At 36.8% G+C, this 23122-nt stretch overlaps 1 protein-coding gene across 4 annotated transcripts in view; it reads left to right on the forward strand.

Moving 5' to 3' along the window:
• The window catches only part of Ptprz1 (protein tyrosine phosphatase receptor type Z1), a 176461-nt gene extending 155824 nt beyond the window's left edge, over window positions 1-20637 (forward strand). For 2 of the 4 annotated variants that reach the window (XM_015488281.2, XM_048786041.1), the window contains exons 16-30: window positions 260-280; window positions 466-562; window positions 2615-2697; window positions 3892-4026; window positions 5346-5480; window positions 7413-7576; window positions 9261-9396; window positions 10760-10906; window positions 12860-12953; window positions 13285-13358; window positions 14984-15112; window positions 15950-16096; window positions 17419-17561; window positions 18299-18434; window positions 19686-20637. In XM_015488281.2, coding sequence (XP_015343767.1) covers window positions 260-280; window positions 466-562; window positions 2615-2697; window positions 3892-4026; window positions 5346-5480; window positions 7413-7576; window positions 9261-9396; window positions 10760-10906; window positions 12860-12953; window positions 13285-13358; window positions 14984-15112; window positions 15950-16096; window positions 17419-17561; window positions 18299-18434; window positions 19686-19826 — 1782 coding nt within the window. In that variant the 3' untranslated portion in view covers window positions 19827-20637. The remainder of the gene's footprint in view (window positions 1-259; window positions 281-465; window positions 563-2614; window positions 2698-3891; window positions 4027-5345; window positions 5481-7412; window positions 7577-9260; window positions 9397-10759; window positions 10907-12859; window positions 12954-13284; window positions 13359-14983; window positions 15113-15949; window positions 16097-17418; window positions 17562-18298; window positions 18435-19685) is intronic. The other 2 variants (XM_048786040.1, XM_048786042.1) reach the window with 1 other exon arrangement.
• The last annotated feature ends 2485 nt before the right edge of the window (window positions 20638-23122 follow it).

Consider the following 23122-nt stretch of genomic DNA (forward strand, 5'->3'; position numbering starts at 1 on the left):
AAAATTCATACTACACCAATGTTCCCTTTTAAAAATGCTATTTTTTTTCCTTCACATAATTTTAAGGTTCCAAATTGTTAGACATTTTGATTTGCATGTTGCTGTTTAAAACATTTTGTTTTGTTACTATGTGACGAATGTATTTATTGCATGATCATAGTTTTCCATTGTAAACCTAATATGAACACTTTTTTTTCTCATTTGTCGTGTGCTGTGGAATTTGATTTCTTTACTTATTTGGCATTCATTCCCTCATTAGACACTGAAAGAGTTTTACCAGGTAAGGCATTATTTCACTGCATTTTCTTTTAGCCAAGAAATAGTTGTAACATGTAAATAAATAAATAAATAAATAAATAAAAATTTTTCGGATAGATTTTTTTTGTTTTGTGTCCCTTATTTTATTTTAAGACACTTTGTTGGAAAGAATATGTGTTGAAATGGTTTACATACAATTTTTTACAGGAAGTGCAGAGCTGTACTGCTGACTTAGGTATCACAGCAGACAGTTCCAACCACCCAGACAACAAACACAAGAACCGCTACATCAATATCGTTGCCTGTAAGTACATCCTTGACTCGGCTGACCTCGCCATCAACACTGCTGTGCTCTCAGTGTGCCGAAGCCATCAGAGGGCAGATCAGTGTGGGACCTTTGTTTTCAGGGAATAAGAGTTGTGTTTAGTAATACATAGACTTCTATGCTTCAACTTAAATGCATCCTGCAATTAATGACATCTGCTTCTTTTATACTGAACACATTCAAATTTTAATTTGGTCCTTTCTTCAGATCCTGTGGGCTATATGTCTCTTTCTTGTGGTTTCTGCCATTATTTATACTCCCTGGTCCTATTTTCATTTGGATACATTCATTTTTATGTGAACTTACCAAACAAATCACACTCTCTTTAGACTTCTTTTTTATTTTTTACTCCTACCTTAGTTTATTTCCTCCCTGTCTTCCTGAGATCTTGTAAAGGATTGATTAGATTCCCCCTTTTGACTCCTTCCTTCCTCTTTCTTAGTTGTTCTCTCTCCTTCGTAAGCAAGTCTGTGACTTTTTTTCATTAATGATTGAACTAATTTTTCCTATAAAATTAGCACTTTTTTCCCCATCTTCTTATAGAATTTCTTTTCCACATTTGTTCATTCTTATTTTGCTTTATACCTCTCTCTTTCTTTTGAATTTCATATTCATGATCCCTCCTCCTTAGCTTCAATGAGCACTATATTCCCAGCTGGGTCATTTGAATTCTGTTTCCACTCTAGCTCTGGAATCCTTATAGGGCTGCACCCGCCTCCTCTTATTATTATGTTCTCTCTTAAATAGTGTGCATAGGCACTACCTTCCTTTCTACAGGTTTACACCAACTTTTATTTTTAGTAGAGGACTCTCCTATGTGTTTGTCTTCTTCAACTAAAACAACTCTCTTGACTGCACATAAAACTTGGTTGCTTCTCAGGGTGAAATTGTTAGACTTCCCTCTGTGAGCTATATAGAAAATACCCACCAGGTAACTAAGAGGGACAGAGATGAACATTGGTTGAACACCTGTTGTTTGCTTGGCAATATAAATATATTATTTAATTCAATCCCTTAAACAACCTGAAAGGGTAAGTAATAACAATTCTGTTTCAGAGATGAATAAAAAAAAACCCTCAAAATTCTAAAAACATTGGAACCCATACCAAAGTATAGCTTGTCATCTAGATTCATCTTTCCATTGCTGGGCATCTATTTTCACTTAAGCTCTCTACCAATGTGAACTGTTACTGTCAGTACTGTACTTTCTGTATCAATGTACTTTGTTATGGTTTGATCTGAATTTACTTCTTTCGTAGATACTACTAAGTTTCCTTCTATAACATTTTCCTTTCCTAATAAATATCTCTTGCACACTCCATAGAACTGAAGCTAATCCCATCTCTACTTCAACATGTTTGTATTACCATAGTTACGCTGTGTTTCACTTTATGGTTTTTACCCCTTTTCAAATGGCAGGGTTGGATCCACTTCTTCTGTCCCTAGTCAACTGTTCTGTCTCCTTTCATAGAAGTCCTCTTTGCAACTCTTCCTTGAAATAGCTTTTGTGGTCACCCTTCACAGGCCCTCCCTGGGATCCCTCAGCTTCCTTCACTACTGACCCTTCCTCCCTCAGCCTCCTGTTCTGAGGCCTCTGCTGCCACCATTCCCTGGCTTTCTAAGGTTTCCATTACTCTTTTTTTCTCCTCAAGTGGCCCTCTACTGTTCACAGACCCTGTGTCATTTATCTTACATGCCAACTTCAAGTTCCAACCTCTGTGACAACTTTTATTATCAATCCACAGCAAAGCAGTTTCTCCCTTGAATCCCCCTTGGTAGCGCCCCTCTTTCCCAACACCTGTTTGTTGCCTCCTGGTATGTCCTGGGCTTACTCCATTAGACATTTCTTAAAAACAGAGATTTCTGTTTGTCTTTGTTATCTTTGTCATTTCAGTATCCTCCCAAAGCCTATTAAAATGAATTATTTTTTGTGCTGATTTTGTGTGAAATAAATTGTAACACACATGTAAACGACCTTTATTCTGAAGAGGAGTCCATACTTGAATGAAATTATTCTCTTTTTCATTCCAGATGATCATAGCAGGGTTAAGCTTGCACAGCTTGCTGAAAAAGATGGAAAACTGACTGATTACATCAATGCCAATTATGTTGATGTAAGCATGTATGATTTGATATATTATGAAAATTTATACCTTAAATATATTATACCATAATGCAACACATGTACCAGTGTGTAATACATGTTATTTGATATATAATAAAAATTACAAATAATCTATAAATAACTTGAAGAGATCCTGTAACAAAGGATTTCAGATTGAAAAACCCTATTATAATTAGCTTATCCCTTGGGGAAAGGAGGGAATTCAGGCCAAGAATGTACATTCAAGGTAAACTATGTATACTCAAGAGAAGTTTATAACTCCTCAAGTGTGAGGGACAAGATTAGTGCTTATTTTGAATTTCCCATAACTCCTGGCATACTACAGTAGATGGTCAAGAAATCCTAGCTGAAAAAAAAAATCCCATGGTAGTACTGACTAATAAGCAAACACATGATTATCAAACCAGTTATCAACCTTTATTATTTTGGGTACTCTTCAGTTTGATTGAACTAACCAGTACTTTTCAGGGACTGTAGACCATTCACTAGATAACTCAGTACCTCATCTCTAAATCAGGGATGGTGCTTTCATTTTGCACAGATAAAAGACTAGGTTAATGTTTGCTAAGTATTTTGTTCAATGATGGGTGCTTGGCCACAGATAGCTATTAATGATTAGCCGTGCTCAGCACTGCCAAGAAGAGGAAGGAGGTCACAAGCTTTCTTAACTTTGTAGACAGATGAGCCCCATTTTGTGAAATACATCTCAAAGCAGCACAGTTTAAGACTAGCTTTTTTTCTTCTGTACTGGAGATTGAACCCAGTTCCTCCCTCATGCTAGGTAAGCACTCTAGCACTGAGTTATTTCCCCAACCCTATTTTATTTTATTTTCATACAAGGTATCACTAAATTGTCCAGCCTGGCCTCAACAGGCCCAGCTAAGAACCATATTCTAGTCGTTATCAATAGACTTGGGTTAAGTGGTCTTGGAGTAAAGATGCAGGGAATTAAGTTTGTGTCAAACTAAAAAGAACTCTGGGTTTTATAGAAATTAGAGTTCAGAAAGAATTGCTATCCTTGGTAGTACTATCAACTTTCTCTATCTTTGCAAATTTATTTATTTATTTTTTCATGGTTTTCTGTTAGAGAAAAATGGTACTGACCTTAATGACTTAAGTGTTCTACAGTTTAAAATAGCATGCAATTCAGATAGTAAGAAATACTAATCCTTTGTTTCTTCAGGGCTACAACAGACCAAAGGCTTACATAGCTGCCCAAGGGCCACTGAAATCTACAGCTGAAGACTTCTGGAGAATGATATGGGAGCATAATGTAGAAGTGATTGTCATGATAACAAACCTTGTGGAGAAAGGAAGGGTAAGTGGATCATCTATGATGTCATCCCCCAGAGATTTAAATTTGTTTTAACAGATTCAGCATTAGAAAGCAGCAAAAGTTATGAAAGCTAATCAGGATTCCCTCTAACAAGTATGACAGCTAAAGGAAAACTAGCATTATAGGTCAACACTATGAATCAAGCCATCTGCTTCTTTTTAAAATTTTTACTGGTGCACATATTATATAGGATGTTGATTTTCTTTGTGACTTATTTATATATACATAAAAATGTAATTTGATTAATTTAATTCCCAGAATATATATAAAGAATTCAAAAACTCATCAATAAAATAACAAATAGCAAATAAAAAAAAGAGACACGTCTCAAAAGAAGAAATACAAGTGCCTATCTGCTTCTTAAAAGCATTCTTCATGGGCTGGGGATGTGGCTCAAGTGGTAGCGTGCTCACCTGGCATGCGTGCGGCCCAGGTTCGATCCTCAGCACCACATACAAACAAAGATGTTGTGTCCACCGAAAACTAAAAAATAAAATATTTAAAAAATTCTCTCTCTCTCTCTCTCCCCTCTCTTTATTTATTTATTTTTTTTATTGTTGGTTGTTCAAAACATTACATAGTTCTTGATATATCATCTTTCACACTTTGCTTCAAGTGGGTTATGAACTCCCATTTTTAGCCCATATACAGATTGCAGAATCACATCAATTACACATCCATTGATTTACATATTGCCATACTAGTGACTGTCGTGTTCTGCTACCTTTCCTATCCTCTACTATCCCCCCTCCCCTCCCCTCCCCTCCCCTCTTCTCTCTCTACCCCCTCTACTGACCTTCATTTCTCCCCCTTGTATTATTTTTCCCTTTCCCCTCATTTCCTCTTGTATGTTCTTTTGTATAACCCTGAGGGTCTCCTTCCATTTCCATGCAATTTCCCTTTTTCTCCCCTCTCTTTAAAAAAAAAGCATTCTTCATACTGTGATAAATAGTTATGATGACCCATTGAAAAGCAACAAATAGTGAAATCGATTTTAATTCATAGGACCTGAACTTGAGTGAAGGCTCTGTAATAACTCAGTACCTCTAGCCTCACTCTCCTTATATGAAAGGGGTCAATTGGACTAGATCATCTGAACACTCTTTCCTTTCTATGAGTCTTTGCCTGTTCACCTCTACAACTAATTTGCAATCACTTAGAAAGGAAAAACGACATTTAGATGAATAAGAGAGCCATTCCTGTTGCTGTCTCCAACCTCTACTTATTTCAGGTGTGACTTTCATGTTGAACATTGGAAATGTAGAAATGTGAAGTAGCATCTTCATTTTTCTCTGTTGCAGAGAAAATGTGACCAGTACTGGCCTACTGAGGGTAGTGAGGAATACGGGAACTTTCTGGTTAATCAGAAGAATGTTCAAGTACTTGCTTATTACACTGTGAGAAATTTTACTCTAAGAAACACAAAGATAAAAAAGGTGAGTCAACAAATGATGGCCAAACCCTTTCAAAAGATGAATGGGTAAAGAAAATGTGGTGTGTATATGTATATAAGAACAATAAATTACTGTTCAGCTTCAAAAAAGAATGGAATCCTGTAATTTGTGACAACTTAGATGAAGTGACATAGCCAGGCACAGAAAAACAAATAATACATGATCTTGCTTATATGTGGAGTCTAAGAAGTCAACTGGGGAGAAGTTGGTCCTAGGACAAGAATTTCAGTTAGTGTTAGTTAATTTCAGTTAGTCACCTTTTCGACACTGTGACCAAAATGCCTGAAAAGAGTAACTTAGGAGAAGAAGGTTTATTTTGGACCATGGTTTCAGGGGTTTACTCCATTACTTAGCAGATTCCATTACTCTGGGCTCAAGGTGAGAAAGAACATCATGGCAGAAGGGCATGGTGGAGGAGCACAGCTCCACTGATGTTAGTCAGAAAGCAGAGAGAGAAGAAGGGGTCCACAGGGAAGATGAACCCTTCCAGATCATGCCCCCAGTGACCTCCTCCAGCCATGCCCCACCTGCCTAAAGTTATCACCTAATTAGTCCATTCAAAGTAGGATGGACTGATTAGGTTACAGCTTTCAAAATCCAGTCATTCCCCCTGTGAATGTTCCTATGTTAACACAGGAGCTTTCAGGAGATGCCTGATATCCAAACCATAATAGGAGGAATAAGTTCAAAAGATCTGTTGAATAATATAGTGATTATAAGCAATGACGATGTATTATATACTTAAAAATTACTATAGAAGATTTAAAGTATTCTCACCAAAAAGCATATGTGGTTATGCTATATTAATTAGCTTTTTAGCTATTTCACAATGTATATATAGTTCAGAACATGTTTACATTGTATAACATAAATTAATACAATTTTCATTCATCAATTGCAAATAATTTTAAAAACAAGACAAATGATAGTTACGTCATCAATTATATAAATCATTCAGTTCTTCTTAAATAAATGAGTGATTAACCAAGAAAGGGTTAATACACACACATATACACACACACATAAATATGTGTGTGTGTGTGTGTGTGTGTGTATATATATATATATATATATCAAAGTTCTTATCACAGCTACACCTCAATCCCAATGGCTTTTTTCAAGTACCTAAATGTCAGCTCTGGCTTTAAAGCCAGACTGGTTATGGTGCCTATGGTTGTAGGTGATATGATACATAAACCAAAATTCCTGACCCATGTGCCACTTCATAGGATAGCCCTGACAGAATCATAACATCTAGCTAAAAAGAGTGGCAATTGAAATAAGCAAAGAGAAAAAATAATGTATGTTTTGGGATTCTCAAGGGTATCAGGTCCAACAGGATGAATGGGCATACAGATGGATGGATAGACAGATCAATAGATCCCTGAATTTTTTTAAGGATTAACTCAATTGTCTTGGAGACTTACCAATTCTGAAATATGTAGGGAATGTTGGTAGCCTAGAAATTTAAGTAGGAGTTGATGTTGTGATTTAGGATTGAAATTCATCAAGGCAGCAGGCTGAACATTTAGGCACAATTTCTGTATTGCAGTCTTTAGAGAGAATCCCTTCCTCTTCAGAAAACTTGTCTTTGCTCCTTTGGATATGTCCCACCCACGTTATGGAGGGTGATATACTATACTCGAGTTTACAGATTGAGATGTTAATCACATCTAAAAAGATACCTTCACAACATCATCTATTTTGATTAGTTTTTGACCCAGCAGCTGACTACCATAGCCTAGCCAAGTGGGCACAGGCAGTTGACTATCAAAAATGGTAGTGCTCTCTTTTTTGCTTCATTATAAACACCAGTGTCAGGCTGTGACTCCTGAATTGATATTTAAGAATTGTGCATGTGTGCATGCATTTCTGTGTGTTTGTTACTGTCATTAACTGTCCAAACTTTTCCAGGGCTCCCAGAAAGGAAGACCCAGTGGGCGCGTGGTCACACAATATCACTACACTCAGTGGCCTGACATGGGGGTACCAGAGTACTCGTTGCCAGTGCTGACCTTCGTGAGAAAGGCAGCCCACGCCAAGCGCCACGCTGTGGGGCCTGTTGTGGTCCACTGCAGGTGAGTCTCCAAAGTGTGCTTCTGAAGTCACAGAATTGCTTATGCCAACAAAAAGGAAATTGATGGTACAGATCACTAGGAAATGCTAATGCTGAGACTTGGAATTTGATTGCTGAGCATTTCAGAACACCATGTATTTTTTAAGATGTCTATTATTTGATTTGATTGCCGGATTGGAATTTATTAACTGTGCGAGGCAGGCAGAATATTTTTGTTGTTAAATATTTCTTATAACACCACAGGATAAAAAATGATTAAGGTGCACCTCCTACTCCTAAGAGTGATTCTGTTGTAGAATTGTCATGCCAGGTTTATATTAAAGAATCCAATGCACTCAGACTGTGAGGAACTTGGCAAAATAACTTGAATATATTGTTCAACAATTTGAGACCAAAATCCCTTTCTCTTTTTACTAAGTTCTTTCTAAAATATCTAACATGAATGTATCATCAATTTATCATTGTCCAAGAATTTCAGTTTCCAAGATTGGGTTGATAAATATCAAGAATAACGTTACAAAGGAAGAGAAAAAAAGATAGATGCTTTCATTTAATATTTCTCAGTTAAAATAACAGCAGGTAATATTCTCAGAATGCTGACTGTACTGAGTTGGTTTTTTTTTAGAGAGAGAGAGAATTTTTTAATATTTATTTTTCAGTTTTCGGTGGACACAACATCTTTATTTTATTTGTATGTGGTGCTGAGGATCGAACCCAGTGCCCCGCACATGCCAGGCGAATGCGTTACGGCTTGAGCCACATCCCCAGCCCCTGAGTTTTATGTCCACAAAAATCAAGCTCATTTCTACACGCAGTAATTTTGCCAAAACCAGTACCTGGGTTTTTGCAGAAGCAAGTGTTTCCTTTGGTATACAGCTTATCTGACACAGTCTAATTACCTATCTCAGAAGCTATTCTCAGACAAAGTTTCTGAGACTGATCTTGAGGATTTTTTTTTAATCTCTTTGCCTGAGGATACTCTTAGGAAAACCAGAAAACATAGGAAAAATAGCACTGAAGGTCAGGAATTGTTTCTTAACAAATGGAGAAGGCCCAGGCTATTGTGCAAAGCAGGTGCTAATTTTCCACTCCAGCACTTCCTACGTGTTGGAACATTTGAAAAGAATCCCTGTCTATGAATTATGTCTCCCCGATAGAGGCTTTGAAGAAGTTGATGGATAATGGCCCTTTAGAAATGACTGGAGTTATGCTTTATCCTCACGATCTCACTGAAATGATATTTCAGCTGAAAGCTCCATCAAATTCTTTTTCCCATGAATGCAGAAACCTTTGTAAACATGTCTGCCTGGCAATACATACCCAAGGACCTTTGCTTTTCAGAATTTAGAAAAGTTAATGCTTTTATTTTTCTCAAATTAAATGTCTGTTTGCTATGCTCTGATATATGCTATTTTCAATGTATAATGTATAATGAATAATAAATAATACTGTTGATTTTTTTAAAAGTCTGACACAGGAATAGGGTGTTTTGCAGTTTTATCTGCAACAACAAATTTCAAAAGCGAACTTTTCAAATTTGTTGATTAAATTACTGTGCTTAACCTTAAAATGTTTACAAGATTAAGTTATTAAATTTATCATGTGGCTTAGTTGCTTGGGGAAAAAAAAGTATTCTAATCAATCTGTTTTCAATAATATGTTTTACATTGAAATGTTTCTTTCAGTGCTGGTGTTGGAAGAACAGGCACATATATTGTGCTAGACAGTATGTTGCAACAGATTCAGCATGAGGGAACTGTCAACGTATTTGGCTTCTTAAAACACATTCGCTCACAAAGAAATTATTTGGTGCAAACTGAGGTATGGTTTAAAAATATATCTTTATTTGTTTAAGGAATGGAAATGTCATTAAAACATAGATGTGTTCATCTCCTGAGATAGTCATAGTGAACTACACAGATTGGGTGGCTTAAACAATAGAAATGTATTAGCTCACACTTCCAGAGACTTGAAGTCTGGAAACAGAGTGTTGGCAGAGCCATGGTCCTTTAGAAGCGTGTGGGAGGATCCCTTCCTGCCTCTTCCAGCTTCTGATGGCCTTGGAACTTTCTTGGTATCACTCCAATCCCTGCCTCAGACTTCACTTGGTATCATCCCTCTGTGTCCAGAGTTCCTTCTTCTCATAATGAAACCAGTCACCATGCTGTTCCAGTCAACCTCATCTTAGCTAATTACATCTGCAATAATCCTGTGCACAGTGAAGGCCACATTCTGAGGTACTGGGAGTTAGAGCATTGATGTATCTTTTGAGAGACACAGTTCAATCCACATTACCAGGTAACAACAGATATGTTACAGATGGGTCATTTAAATTTTTGTCTGTTTTGTGACCAATTGAAGAATATCTTTAGGATGACACTAGTAACACAAAGGAATCAGTGAAACAATCAATACCCATCCCACTATCAATATCCTCAAATTATTCATACATATATCAAGCTAATTGATTCGTGTTCTGTTTAAAAAGCATGAATGACACTCAAGCTTTTTTTTAGTTCCACATAATTTGATCATATATAACACAGGCCAGAGTCTGCATATCTGCATTTTATTCTCACTATTTCTAAATAAAAATAAATTTAAATTGAAACCCAGGGATGTGAACTTGAAAAAAAAAATCAGAAAACGAATGTCTAAGTGGGCTTCAAAACCAAACCAGACTCCCCTCAAGGAATGACTTTTGGGTCAGAAAAGACCAGGGAACTTTCATACATAAAATATGAGAGAATTATTAAAACTGTAGACAAAATCCAACTAAATTGTACATGGCAGGCTACAATGAGAGTTGGAGTGGTTAGAAAGGAAAAGGGGAAGTCCATCCAAAGTTTGTGAGTCAGGAAAGCCCTCCAGGAAGTATAGAAATGTCTAGTTCCAAGGAGTCACAGAGGATATTGCTTTGCCTCTCCAAATCTTCCTCCTTTCTTCTCACGAATGAAAATGTATGGTATATAAAAAGGTAGGAACAGAATAGGTCATTTCTTCCTGAGTCACCTCCTCTCCTCTATCTGACTTCTTACCATGTCAATCAGCAATCTCTGTGGGATCTCCCCACTACCACCATTTTGTTAAACACTTTTTGTCTGTCAATGGAGGATACCAGTTTCATACCTAGATACATATGAGAAAATCTGAAGTAATGTTTCTATTGTCATTGTTTTGCCAGGAACAATATGTCTTCATTCATGATACCCTGGTGGAGGCCATACTCAGTAAAGAAACAGAGGTGCCAGATAGTCACATTCACGCCTATGTTAATGCACTCCTCATTCCAGGACCAACCGGCAAAACAAAACTGGAGAAGCAATTCCAGGTGAGTTCCCTGGATGCCTCTTGGTTGTCACCACAGAACTGAATGTCTCCATATCTCTCATTTTACTTGACTAAGGCTATGAGGACAGGTTGAGGGTTTTGTTGGTGCAATAGCTTTGTGTTTGAATCATCTTGTTCTTTACAACAGGTTATAGCACCACACAGTAAATTTCAAGGAGAAACTTAATTCTGAGTGGCAAGAGGAAAAGTTCTCGGAAACCCTAGACTAACTTTTATAAATGCAGACTTGGTCTGGGGAAGGAGGGTATAGAGCCTAACAGAATGAACAGACAGAATTCATAATACAAAACATATAAGTGCTCTTTTTGACTTGAAGGGGAAAAAAGAAAAAACAGACCACTTTAACATGAGTGCTGTGGCTCAGGCTGTTCCTGCTGCTCTTTGGAAAAGTCTGTGTCTCACTTCAAACCCTTGGAGTACAGAGCAGGCCACACCAGAACAATAGCTTATTCAACCCCAGTTTCTCCCACTCCTGACTGGAGGCAGCTCACTAGAGAGAAGTCATGTTTTGTTTGATTCCATCCTCCCAGGACACTAGATCCCTGGCTTTCAGAAATCAGAAGGCAGAGAAGTTGGAAAGCAGGTTATTATCAGACCTGCAGCAGGGAACAGAGGATTTGCAGAATCATAGCTTTTTGGAGTGAAGGTTGTTACTTTGTTCCACGCTATTTCTATACTATCCTCTGACTTCTCAGGATTCCTGGAGAAACAGGGTCAATTTCTGAAGAAAGAGTATATAAGAAGAAATGGGAAGACACTGAAAAAAACCCAGGAGAGTCAACAAATGTTGATATTCTACTTTTTCTTCTCTCTTTTCCCCAGCCAGTAACAAAAAGTGTTAGCCACTATGGACTCCCTCAGGCCCTTTGCCTTCTCATCACTACCTTCTGTGCTCCTGGGGGTGTAAGCGGAAGACTGGGTTGGATGATAAACTTAGAACATCTTGTCAGGAACACAAATGCCTTGCTTAGCCAGAACTGAGTCATAAAGAAATGCTTTTGGGGAAAAAAAAAAAAACACAAAACATGCAGTTTGGATTCCTGAAACATATAATATAGAGATGTAAAACATTAAAATTAGATGAAGAGCCATCCTAACAGCCTAATTTTAATGTATGCTGCTTACTTTCAGCAGAATTCTCATTTAAATATGATTTAGCCCTACATAGTTACATAAAATAATTGATATGATTTAAACAGAATAATCCAGTGTGAAAATAAAAAACGTAAGGTCCAAAGAAAATTAGAGATAAAATTTGACTCCCTTTCCTGTTAGCAAGATAAATAGGGAAATATAAGTATGTATGTGTACTGTCCTATAGAAAATATTCATTCAAGTTTATTCATAGAAAAATTTCCTTGAAACAATTCTTATATCTACTTATTTGTTATGAGTATTAAAAATTAAACATAGTTGACTGCTAATTCACTATAGAAGCCCTTACATATATGCACAATAAGAAACATGAAAGAGAGATTCATTGTTACAAAGCTTGAAATAGCTAAACATTGGAAATATCTCAAATGCTCTCGATGGGGACTAGATGAGGAGAATGTAGATTATTTGTGTATCACAGTACTAAATAGCAGTAGAAGCAATAAATAGAATCTAACATATATATGCATGCACACCCACACCTTGTAATTCGCCTCCCAACATCTGGTTAGATTTAAGTAAAGGAAACAGAGGGTGCACATTGTAGAGGAAGCAACAAGGAAGATCCTCTTGACTCTGAAATGTGAACTAATGAGGGTTCTCTGCTTCTTCTACCTCCCCTGGTGTAAAGTGCCAGGAAGTTCACTAAAACCAGGTTTAATTCAAGGAATAGTTGGGGAAAAAATCAATCCAGTACATTAAATATCATGTTGTTCAGGTAATGTGTTCATGCATGCTTGCTTATTTGGTGACTTAAATGAAATAACCCCTTACTCAGCTCCTGAGCCAATCGAATATACAACAGAGTGACTATTCTACAGCCCTGAAACAATGCAACAGAGAAAAGAACAGAACTTCTTCTATTATCCCTGGTAAGTTATATTGAATCTGGGAAAATCAATTTTTTCACAATAAAAGTCTTATAACTAATTTGCCAATATTTGTATTCCTTGGGACAAGTGTCATTCACTCTGATTATATGTTAGATCTATTAGTATATTGTTGTAATTTTACCTATTGTGTAACTGTTTTTTAAAAAGACTCACAAAATCTTCCTTTTATCTAAATGCAAAACATATTTTAATGTATAGCTTACGGATCACAGACACCCATCGGGGGAAATATATTTTGCACTTGGATGTTGAGGGAAGATGGTATAGTACTGTGAGAATAGTTTTTTATAATGAATGTTCTGTGTTCCAGTGGAGCGATCGAGGGTTGGCATTTCATCCCTGAGTGGGGAAGGCACAGACTACATCAATGCCTCCTACATCATGGTAAGTCAAGGACATCCCTGGGGAAACTGTTAGCAGAATCAGCACCAGAGTGGGTTGACAGCAGGCAGAGGCAGCACCACTAGTAGGCCTAAGTCAAGTCAATGACTGCAGGGCACAGGCTGCTGCAGCAAATAGGAGTACCAGTGTTCCACACCTTCGTGTGCTAGGACTGAAGAACCCCAAGCAGCCTAGATGGGGATATTCAGGAACCCAAACTCACAATTCAGGTCTGATAAGTAGACATAAAACTCACACTTGCCCACCTAAGAGGCTCCATTTCAGTTCAGAGCCCATTGGCAGACCCAGGATGCACCTGCTTCAGCAAAGCCCAAGCTTATTGAAATTATCACTCCAGGTTTATAGCACCATTCTAGCCCTGCACACAGGGCTTGTTTGGGGACCTGGATTTCTAAAGATAAAACATTTTCCTTCTGCATTTAGATCCTCTGTGTGAGGGACGGGTGCTTGAGTAGATTTTTTTAGTTAGCTTTTTTGCTGCTGCAATCAAAAGACCTGATAAAAACCATTTTAGAGGAGGAAAGTTTATTTGGGGGCTCATGGCTTCAGAGGTCTCAGTCCATAGATAGTCAGCTCTATTCCTTGGGGATCCACGTGAAGCAGACCTTCATGGCTGAAGAGTGTGGTGGAGGAAAGCAGCTCAGGACATTACATCAGGAAGCAGAGAGAGAAACTCCACTTGCCAGATACAACGTATTTATCCCAGAGGCCCATGTCCCACCACAATGACCTGCCTCCTCTAGACACACCCTACCTGCCTTCACTTACCACTCAGTTAATTCTTATCAGGGGATTAATGTCCTGATTTGGACAAGGCTCTTATAACCCAATTATTTTACCTCTAAACCTTTTGGCATTGTCTCACATATGAGCTTTTGGGGGACATCTCATATCTAAGCCATAGCATAGATGTTGTGTGACCTTCAAACGGAGCTTGGTTTTAGACTAAAGGCCCCTAACTACCATTCCAAACATCTGTTCTATTATCCAGCAAAAATATTATTGAAGAATATCCATGCAGGAAATATTTAGATGTGTGGTGATGGGGGCACCATCAGGAGGGTAGACATGGGATCTGAAAGTACTCAGAGCAGGAGCCAGAAGAGCCCTGATTTTAACAAGTAATAGCATGGAAATTGTGATTAATCTAGGATACCAATTTCCAGGTTTCTGCAGCAAAATCCGATTCATGTTTTATAGAGGCAGCCAGGGTGAGTGGACACGGAAAGTGTCCTATTGTAGGTGTACAATTTGGCATTCTTACACTAGAGTTTGTGGAAAATGAGAATTAGAAATTCTGCTATAGATTATTCTACCTAATGTAGGAAACACGTTCCACATGCCATTTTGGTAAGTCTGCTTCTATAGGTGATAGGTAAACTAGACTACAGCTCTTAAACTTACCATGACACTTAACTTCTTATGCCTCCATTTAATCATCTATAAAACGGGGATCACAGTTCCTGTCTCATAATATTGTCCTAAAGAGTAAATGTCTTAAGTGGAAGAAAACTGTCTGTACCTAGCGTATAGGAAGTGCCCAGAAAGCATTGGCCATAATAACAACATATGCCAGGTCTCTTTTTACATTTTCTTTGGTTTTGTAGGGTTATTACCAGAGCAATGAATTCATCATCACCCAGCACCCTCTTCTCCATACCATCAAGGATTTCTGGAGAATGATATGGGATCATAATGCCCAGTTGGTGGTTATGATCCCTGATGGTCAAAACATGGTAAGTCCCTTAGTTCATATTTAGTTTTTTCTTTACACATAAAATAATAGTTCACAATAGCCAGAAATCCACACCAACAAGCAAAGTAGTTTTATTTTTAACTAATAGACTAATATCATTGGAATCATACCTTCCCTCTGTTGAACTTGTTTGATTCTACATTCTCCTTTCTGTAAAGACATATTTAAATGAAAGTAGGTAAAATTAATTTCAATGTATGTATGTATTTGTGACACTACTTAAGAAAATCAGAATTGTAGCCATGAATGATGTCAATCTACATTCTTAGGAAATTCAGAGATTCCCTTAATTTAAGGAAGTCTTTAAAAAAATTTTTTTGAAAGATTCAATTGGAATAAAGTGAACTAGTATAGGTAGGGCTTTTTTAGTATCAGAAAATCAAAACACACTCATTCTTATTTTTATGTGTTTAGAGAACTCAGAAACTAAAACTAAATTAATATTTCATTTAGGCTTGCATATATACTTATTCAGCTCTTGTTTATAAAGTTATCAAATGAAGTTAGAAAATTCCTAAGCTCTTAAAATTTACTTAAATCTTCCCAATTCACTTGTCATTAAGATAAGCATCAAGCTTACTATTGACATTGATAAGCTATGGGCACAAAATAACAAAGCAAAAATTGGGGTTCTTGAGTGTAATATTTGATTTCACACATAAATCTGATTTAAAACATTGGAAAGATTTCAATAGTGAATTTTGTGATTCAAAGTAAAATTTGAATTGATTCAACCAATTAACTTTGTTTTACAACCTGAATTTTGAGACTTTATTTTACTAAAATCTAGACTCTTCTTTGGCTTTTACTTTTCCAGGCAGAAGATGAATTTGTTTACTGGCCAAATAAAGATGAGCCTATAAATTGTGACAGCTTTAAGGTCACTCTTATGGCTGAAGAACACAAATGTCTGTCTAATGAGGAAAAACTTGTAATTCAAGACTTTATTCTAGAAGCTACACAGGTATGGACACAAGTTACATGACAAACATTTTCATTTACCTCTGTTTTATAAACATATGCTGACTCAAGGATCTTTCTTAGAAATTAAAAGGCTTCTGATTTCTTATAAACTGAGATAATTTACTCAAATAATCAATATTCCATTTCTGAGAGCTTTCATTTTCAGAGTCATTACAGAATCAAGCAATTAGTCATTACTAAACTATACACATGTTGACTTTTATACACATAAGAAATCAAAGATCTCTCTTTTACTCCACTCTGTTGCTGAAAGAAATTTTGTTTAAAGTAACACAGTAATAAATTTTATTTGTTCTCATTTTTGTGTTTTAAGACAGACTCTTATCTTGTATTCTCCTAAATAAAACGGGGAAAATGTTACCCACCCATACTTAACTGTTCTGCCAGCATACAATGAATTGATAAGTGAAAAAAATGATCATGTGGTAATTCTTGACCCTGCATCACTTATGGATCAACAATACCCACTCAGTCCTAAATTGAGTTTCTATCTATGTATGGTCTTATTTCTAGCATCTTTATTTCATTCCACTGGTCTCTTAGTTCCTCTGCCAAAATGGCAGTGTCTTCATCCAGATAGCACATAATAACTTACAATATCTGATGCGCTAATTCTCCATCTTCTTCTCCTTCCTTGGTAGTATCTTGACTGTCTTGGCACTTTTTCACTTGCCATACAAAATTTAGGTTCCGGTACTTGTCTTTAAATGAAGCATTTAATTCAATACACTTGAGGAAACCTAGGGCAGGGGCGTAAGGGATTTAGTCAAGTTACATGTCTGTTTAGTCTCTTAAGCAAAAAATAGAACTGGGACTGGAATTGAACCTGTCTCTCTGCCCTCCTCACAAGCCTTTTCCCACTGTCTTGCAGTCTCCTCCTTTCCTTAGGGAAGTCTGTGTATTTCTGGTGTTTGAAGAGGTCTGTGATATTTTCCAAACAAATTTTAGCACTGAAGATTTCTTTTTTAACTTTAAACTGAGCAGCACAGATAACATCTTTGGTACATATTTCCATGGTTTGTCAAGATTGGCATGACATCAATAAAAATAAGCCTATTTTTAATTTTTTTTAAAAAACTGACTAAATCTATACGTAGTAAATGTGGCACCACAATTGTTTCTACCTTCCTAGGTAAGGGATGTGCTTCAGCTGGTGCTGCTTAGTCATGCATGCCATTGAATTTTATTGCCTAACTTATTCCTCATTTTCCCCACTTATTCCACCATGAATATAATGAACTGCCTATAACCAATATTGCTTTTTTAAAAAAGAAAATATTAATTTGTTCTTTTTTCTCACAGGATGATTATGTACTAGAAGTGAGGCATTTTCAGTGTCCCAAATGGCCAAATCCAGATAGCCCCATTAGTAAAACTTTTGAACTTATAAGTATTATCAAAGAAGAAGCTGCCAACAGGGATGGGCCCATGATTGTTCATGATGAGTAAGTGTCACACTTTCGATTGTTTTGCACCCGAGTTTCCTCTGGGTTTGTGAACACATCTGCTGTCTTCCAGCCAACCTAATGCTTTGGGCTAACTTTGATGATTCAGTCAGGGTAGATTATCTGCTTCTTTTCAGCAAGAGTAACACAGAACACTTCTCTCTTCACTTCAAGCTCCTGTTGAAGGCAGAAGTTGGGTGCACCATCCTAAGAATCTGTTCTTGCATTTTATGCTGAGAACTCTATGTGATGAGGCTGTTTCCACAGTGGAAATTTTACAATAAATACCTAAATGCAGGGATATTTTTCAGCCACCAATTTCCCAAGGCAGGAATAAAATTGATATTCTTTTTATTTACCTGAAAGAGAACTCTTTATTCAATAGATTTTTCTGGGTTTCTGTTACAAATAAGCAAAAATACTAGAACTATATGCAGCATACATATTAGGTAAATATTATAATCTTGGCCAAGTCATTTTTAAAAATTTTTTGCCCATGCCTTTTATAGCATAAAATAACAAATGCACAAGCAAATATTAAATTAAGTATTAAGTCTTAAGTATCTCATTGCTGATGTCATGAACATTTGGCAATGTTTCCAATTAAACCATAATTCTATGCACCAAAAAGTAGAGACAAGTCACTGATTTTTTCTGTTTTTACTGCAAAATTTTCAAGGCTGTTTGCTCTGTGAATTCCAAATGTGAGTGTTTTTGTTCCTCTCCTTTCCTCCAAGGCATGGAGGAGTGACAGCAGGAACTTTCTGTGCTCTGACAACCCTTATGCACCAACTAGAAAAGGAAAATTCCGTGGACGTTTACCAGGTAGCCAAGATGATCAATTTGATGAGGCCAGGAGTCTTTGCTGACATTGTAAGTAATGGAGTAGTGAACCAAACTTTTGTTAGAAGGTACTACTGATTTCCTAGAGACTGTGGAAATCTTATTGTGTATAAGAAAGATCATATTGAGTGATAACATTAACATGTGGCTTTCAAGCTGAGTTACAAGGCTGTGTCTTCCAGAAACTTGATGGTTAAAAACTTTTATGTCTTATATTTGTCTTTTTGCCAGACTTATTATAATTTTCAAAAATATCTGCATTTGAAGTACCCACAAATGCATTTATCCAGCAAAATAAATGGTTATTTTTCTGGAATTCAAGTTCTGTTATCCTCAAAGAACAGTTGATAGACCACAGAGACCTACATGTTGGAACCATTGGCTTTTTTCACAAACCCAATTCAGTCTCAAATGGGTGAACCTCGGTGCTTTTTAAAAAAAAAAATTACTTTAAAAAAAAATTTTCAAGTTTACAAATGGGTGAACCTCGGTGCTTTTAAAAAAAAAATATGAAGTATGTGCATTCAAGGAGGAGACATAGCACATCTGATAACCACTCTCAACCAGTAATTTTGAAGTTTTTATTGTTGTGGAAATGGAGTAGAAAGACAATTGACAACTTGGTGCAAATAACATTAAGGGAAAAGTTTAGGTGAGTGAAAAATAATAGGATGACCTTCAGCTTGTTGGCCATATATGATAAGAACCTTATAACTAGATCACAGCAGAACACGCATACACCTTCTCTCAGAGCAGAGAGTAGGACCAGCTAGGCTAAGAGAGTGTGAAGAGTGCTGGGTAAATAGATCTGGTGGAAAGACTGTGTTCTGCATGGGTTGCTTGGCTGACAGCATATTGCAGTTGAGAACTCCCATAAACAGAATCATTGGATTTCATTGCAACTGCAGAAGAGAGAATAAGCAATTCATTTGTGAAGAAGTTACAGCAGCCTAGTGCCATAGCATTTCCCTGCAAGTTGACGGAACTTCATTACATAACTTTCTGTTTGAGGGAAGCAAGTGACTAGGAACAGAGTACTTACCATTGGCAAATGTATGAGGATTGACTTTCTGAGTCAATGAGTGTTCACTAAATGAAAATCTACCTTAATATAATCATAAAGAGACATTAATAAACATTGTGTACCTTTGCTAAGTATAGCAAACCCTAAACAGAATGCCCTACTACAATCAGTGATGGTCTATGTGAAAATAGTCCTTCTTTTTACAAATGTATTTTTCACTGAGCTTCCTGTTTATAACTTCCCTCTCTGTTTTCTAGGAGCAGTATCAGTTTCTCTACAAAGTGGTCCTCAGCCTTGTCAGCACAAGGCAGGAAGAGAATCCGTCCACCTCTCTGGACAGTAATGGCGCAGCTTTGGCTGATGGAAACATAGCTGAGAGCTTAGAGTCTTTAGTTTAACACTAAAGAGTGGGGGAAGCCCACATCTGAGCATTATTTTCCTCTTTCTAAAATTAGGAAAATCAGTCCAGTTCTGTTATTTGTTTACTTCTCCTCACTTGACAGTAACTTTCATGACATAGGATTCTGCTGCCAAATTTACATAATTAACAATGTGTGCCTTTTTAAAAGACTTCTTGTCATTCACTTATTATGTTTGGACTAAAATGATTAAATTTTACAGTATTTCTAAGAATGGAATTGTTGTATTTTTTTTCCATATTGATTTTAACAGAAAATTTCAATTTATAGATATTAGGAATTCCCAACTACAGATAATGTTTGTTTTTAGTGTCAAATTTTTAGCTGTATTTGTAGCAATCATCAGGTTTGCTAGAAATATAACTTTTAATATAGTAGACTGTAAATAAACCACTCTGTTCCCTGTGATATTCAACATTTTACAACTGCAGTATTCACCTAAAGTAGGAATAATCTAATACTTACTGTAAATACTGCTCTAGTGTCTCCACAGACCAAATTTATATTTATAATTGTAGATTTTTATATTTTACTACTCAGTCAGTTTTCTAGTTCAGTGTAATTGTTTAGTTTAATGATGTGTAGTCCATTATCTATTCTTACTCTACAAGCCTCCTGATTTCATATTGTGCTAAGTAATTAACTCTGTTTCAGCATGTAATTTTAACTTTTGTGAAAAATAGAAATACATTTGTTTCAAAAGATGTTTTTATGAGAATAACACCTTACCAAACATTGTTTAAATGGTTTTTATCCAAGAAATTGCAAAAATAAATATAAATATTGCCGTTAGTTGGTGTTTATTCTTGGAAATGTTGTCTGAGGTATGTGTGCCAGGACACTGTAGATATGAGAACCAATGGAATGATGGAAGTGAAAATAAGACTGGAGGATGGGACAGGGAATATAGTGCTGTGATCCCCAACTGTGTCTTACAAACTTTTGCACTTTTGAGGACAACCCTTGTTGTTGATCTTGTACTTCCCAGTTTCCAGAACTGTGAGGAGTAATTTGCTGTTGTTTATCAGCCGTCCAGTGAGTGATATTTTGTTAGAACAGCATGAAAAGATTAGACATGGAATTATGAAAATGTTACTGAAAAACTAGGGGCACTATGTTCCAACAAATGTTGGGAACCTTTGGTTTAGCTCCGAGCTGGGGATTAGAAGCTGGCAGATTTGTCAGAGACTCCAACACAATCAAAGGTCAAGCCAGTCAGGGGGTTGGAAACCAGGGATAGGAGGTTATAAATCCTAAGGTGGAAAAAGATTAAGGGGTCCTATGTCAAGGTAAATCATCATCTAAAAGCTGTGAGGAACTGAATCATTAGTTATAAAGAGAATTTGATACTAGAAGCAATCTCCTGCCTCAGCCAGTACTGTCTTACAGTATCTTCTAATAAGGAAGACACTGACATCCATGCTCAAGGCTCAGAACAGGAAACCAGAGAAGTTTTGTTTGAACCAAAGTTTCTCAAAGTACAGGTCCCAATCAGCACAAAATTGAATATTCTTCTGTTTCCTATTGCTATGAGTTACCTGAATCCGGGTAGTTTATAATAAAAAGATGGTTATTTAGCTCACAGTCTTAGAGGCTGAAAATCCAAGATCAGATGGTTCCATCAATTCACCTGCTGGTGAGAGTCCCCTTGGCTATATCACATCATGGATGACATGGAAAGAACATACTTGAGAAGGAGAGGTCACAGGTTGAGATAGGAAGTGAGAATAAGGAGAGGCCACTCATAATTCATTCTCAAGAACTAGCCAGAGTCCCATGAGAACTGCATTAATTCCTTCTAAGGACATTATAACCCAATGGCCTAATTAACTTACACTAAGCCCCACATGACTACACTGGAGACCAAGCTTCCAACATACGGACTGGACGCTTGGAGGAACATACTGAAACCATACTCAAATAACAGTACTTGGGAACTTGTTAGAAATGCATGTCCTGTGTTCCCATCTAAGACATATTGTGTCAGAAACTTTGCTGTGAGGGGTGGGGCAGCAATCTAAAATTGGAGAACAAAACTACTGCTCTATAGCAACAACACCTCTGAGGGCTTCCAGAGATATTGGAATATCAATAAATTTTCACCATGGGACCAAGCTTGAGTGTACACTCTTCATCTTAGTGCCTTATATGCCTTTTTCTTAAAATATCTAGAAAGGTTTCTGCTCCTTGCGCCAAACACTGATTCAGCAGTCTGGAGAAGAAATGTCTAAATGCTGCTGGGACTGTCCACTCATTATTTTTAGTATTCTTTCTTTCTTCCTCTACTATAGTAGCCTTAGAGCATGGCTCCCTCTTCCCCTTCCCTGACTCATTCTCAAAGCTGCATCTAAATAAATCTTTTAGAAGCACAAAGCTGATTACATCACCTCCGTATATCATTGACCCTAAAGCAATTTCAACTTCTTTTGACACAATGGTTTCAATAATTGGAGCTGATTCAAATGCCATAAACTGATGTTATTTGCCCACACTCATGCTATGGGAAAATGTCAACAAGATCTTTCAGAAGCAACAAATGATAGAGAAAATTGCCTTTTTTGCATTAGTACTCAATGCCAAAAAATAACCTCAAATTTTCTTACATACAGGCAAAAACCTATCTTTTTCCCCACTTATCTCCACTTCCACTTTTGCCACCCCAGCATGAATTTTCTTTTTTTTTTTTTACAGTGTTCTTATTTTCTTTTTTTTTATTGGTTGTTCAAAACATTACAAAACTCTTGACATATCATATTTCATACATTAGATTCAAGTGGGTTATGAACTCCCATTTTTACCCCAAATAGAGATTGCAGAATCACATCGGTTACACATCCACATTTTTACATAATGCCATATTAGTAACTGCTGTATTCTGCTACCTTTCCTATCCTCTACTATCCCCCCTCCCCCCACCTCTTCTCTCTCTACCCCATCTACTGTAATTCATTTCTCTCCTTGTTTTTTTTCCCATTCCCTTCATAACCTCTTATATGTAATTTTGTATAACAATGAGGGTCTCCTTCCATATCCATGCAATTTCCATTTTCTCTACCTTTCCCTCTTCTCTACCTTTCCCTCCCACCTCATGTCTCTGTTTAATGTCAATCTTTTCCTCCTGCTCTTCCTCCCTGCTCTGTTCTTAGTTGCTCTCAATATATCAAAGAAGACATTTGGCATTTGTTTTTTAGGGATTGGCTAGCTTCACTTAGCATAATCTACTCTAATGCCATCCATTTCCCTGCAAATTCTATGATTTTGTCATTTTTTAATGC

Source organism: Marmota marmota, unplaced genomic scaffold (assembly GCF_001458135.2).
Source record: "Marmota marmota marmota unplaced genomic scaffold, marMar, whole genome shotgun sequence".
NCBI classification, from domain to species: Eukaryota; Metazoa; Chordata; class Mammalia; order Rodentia; family Sciuridae; genus Marmota; species Marmota marmota.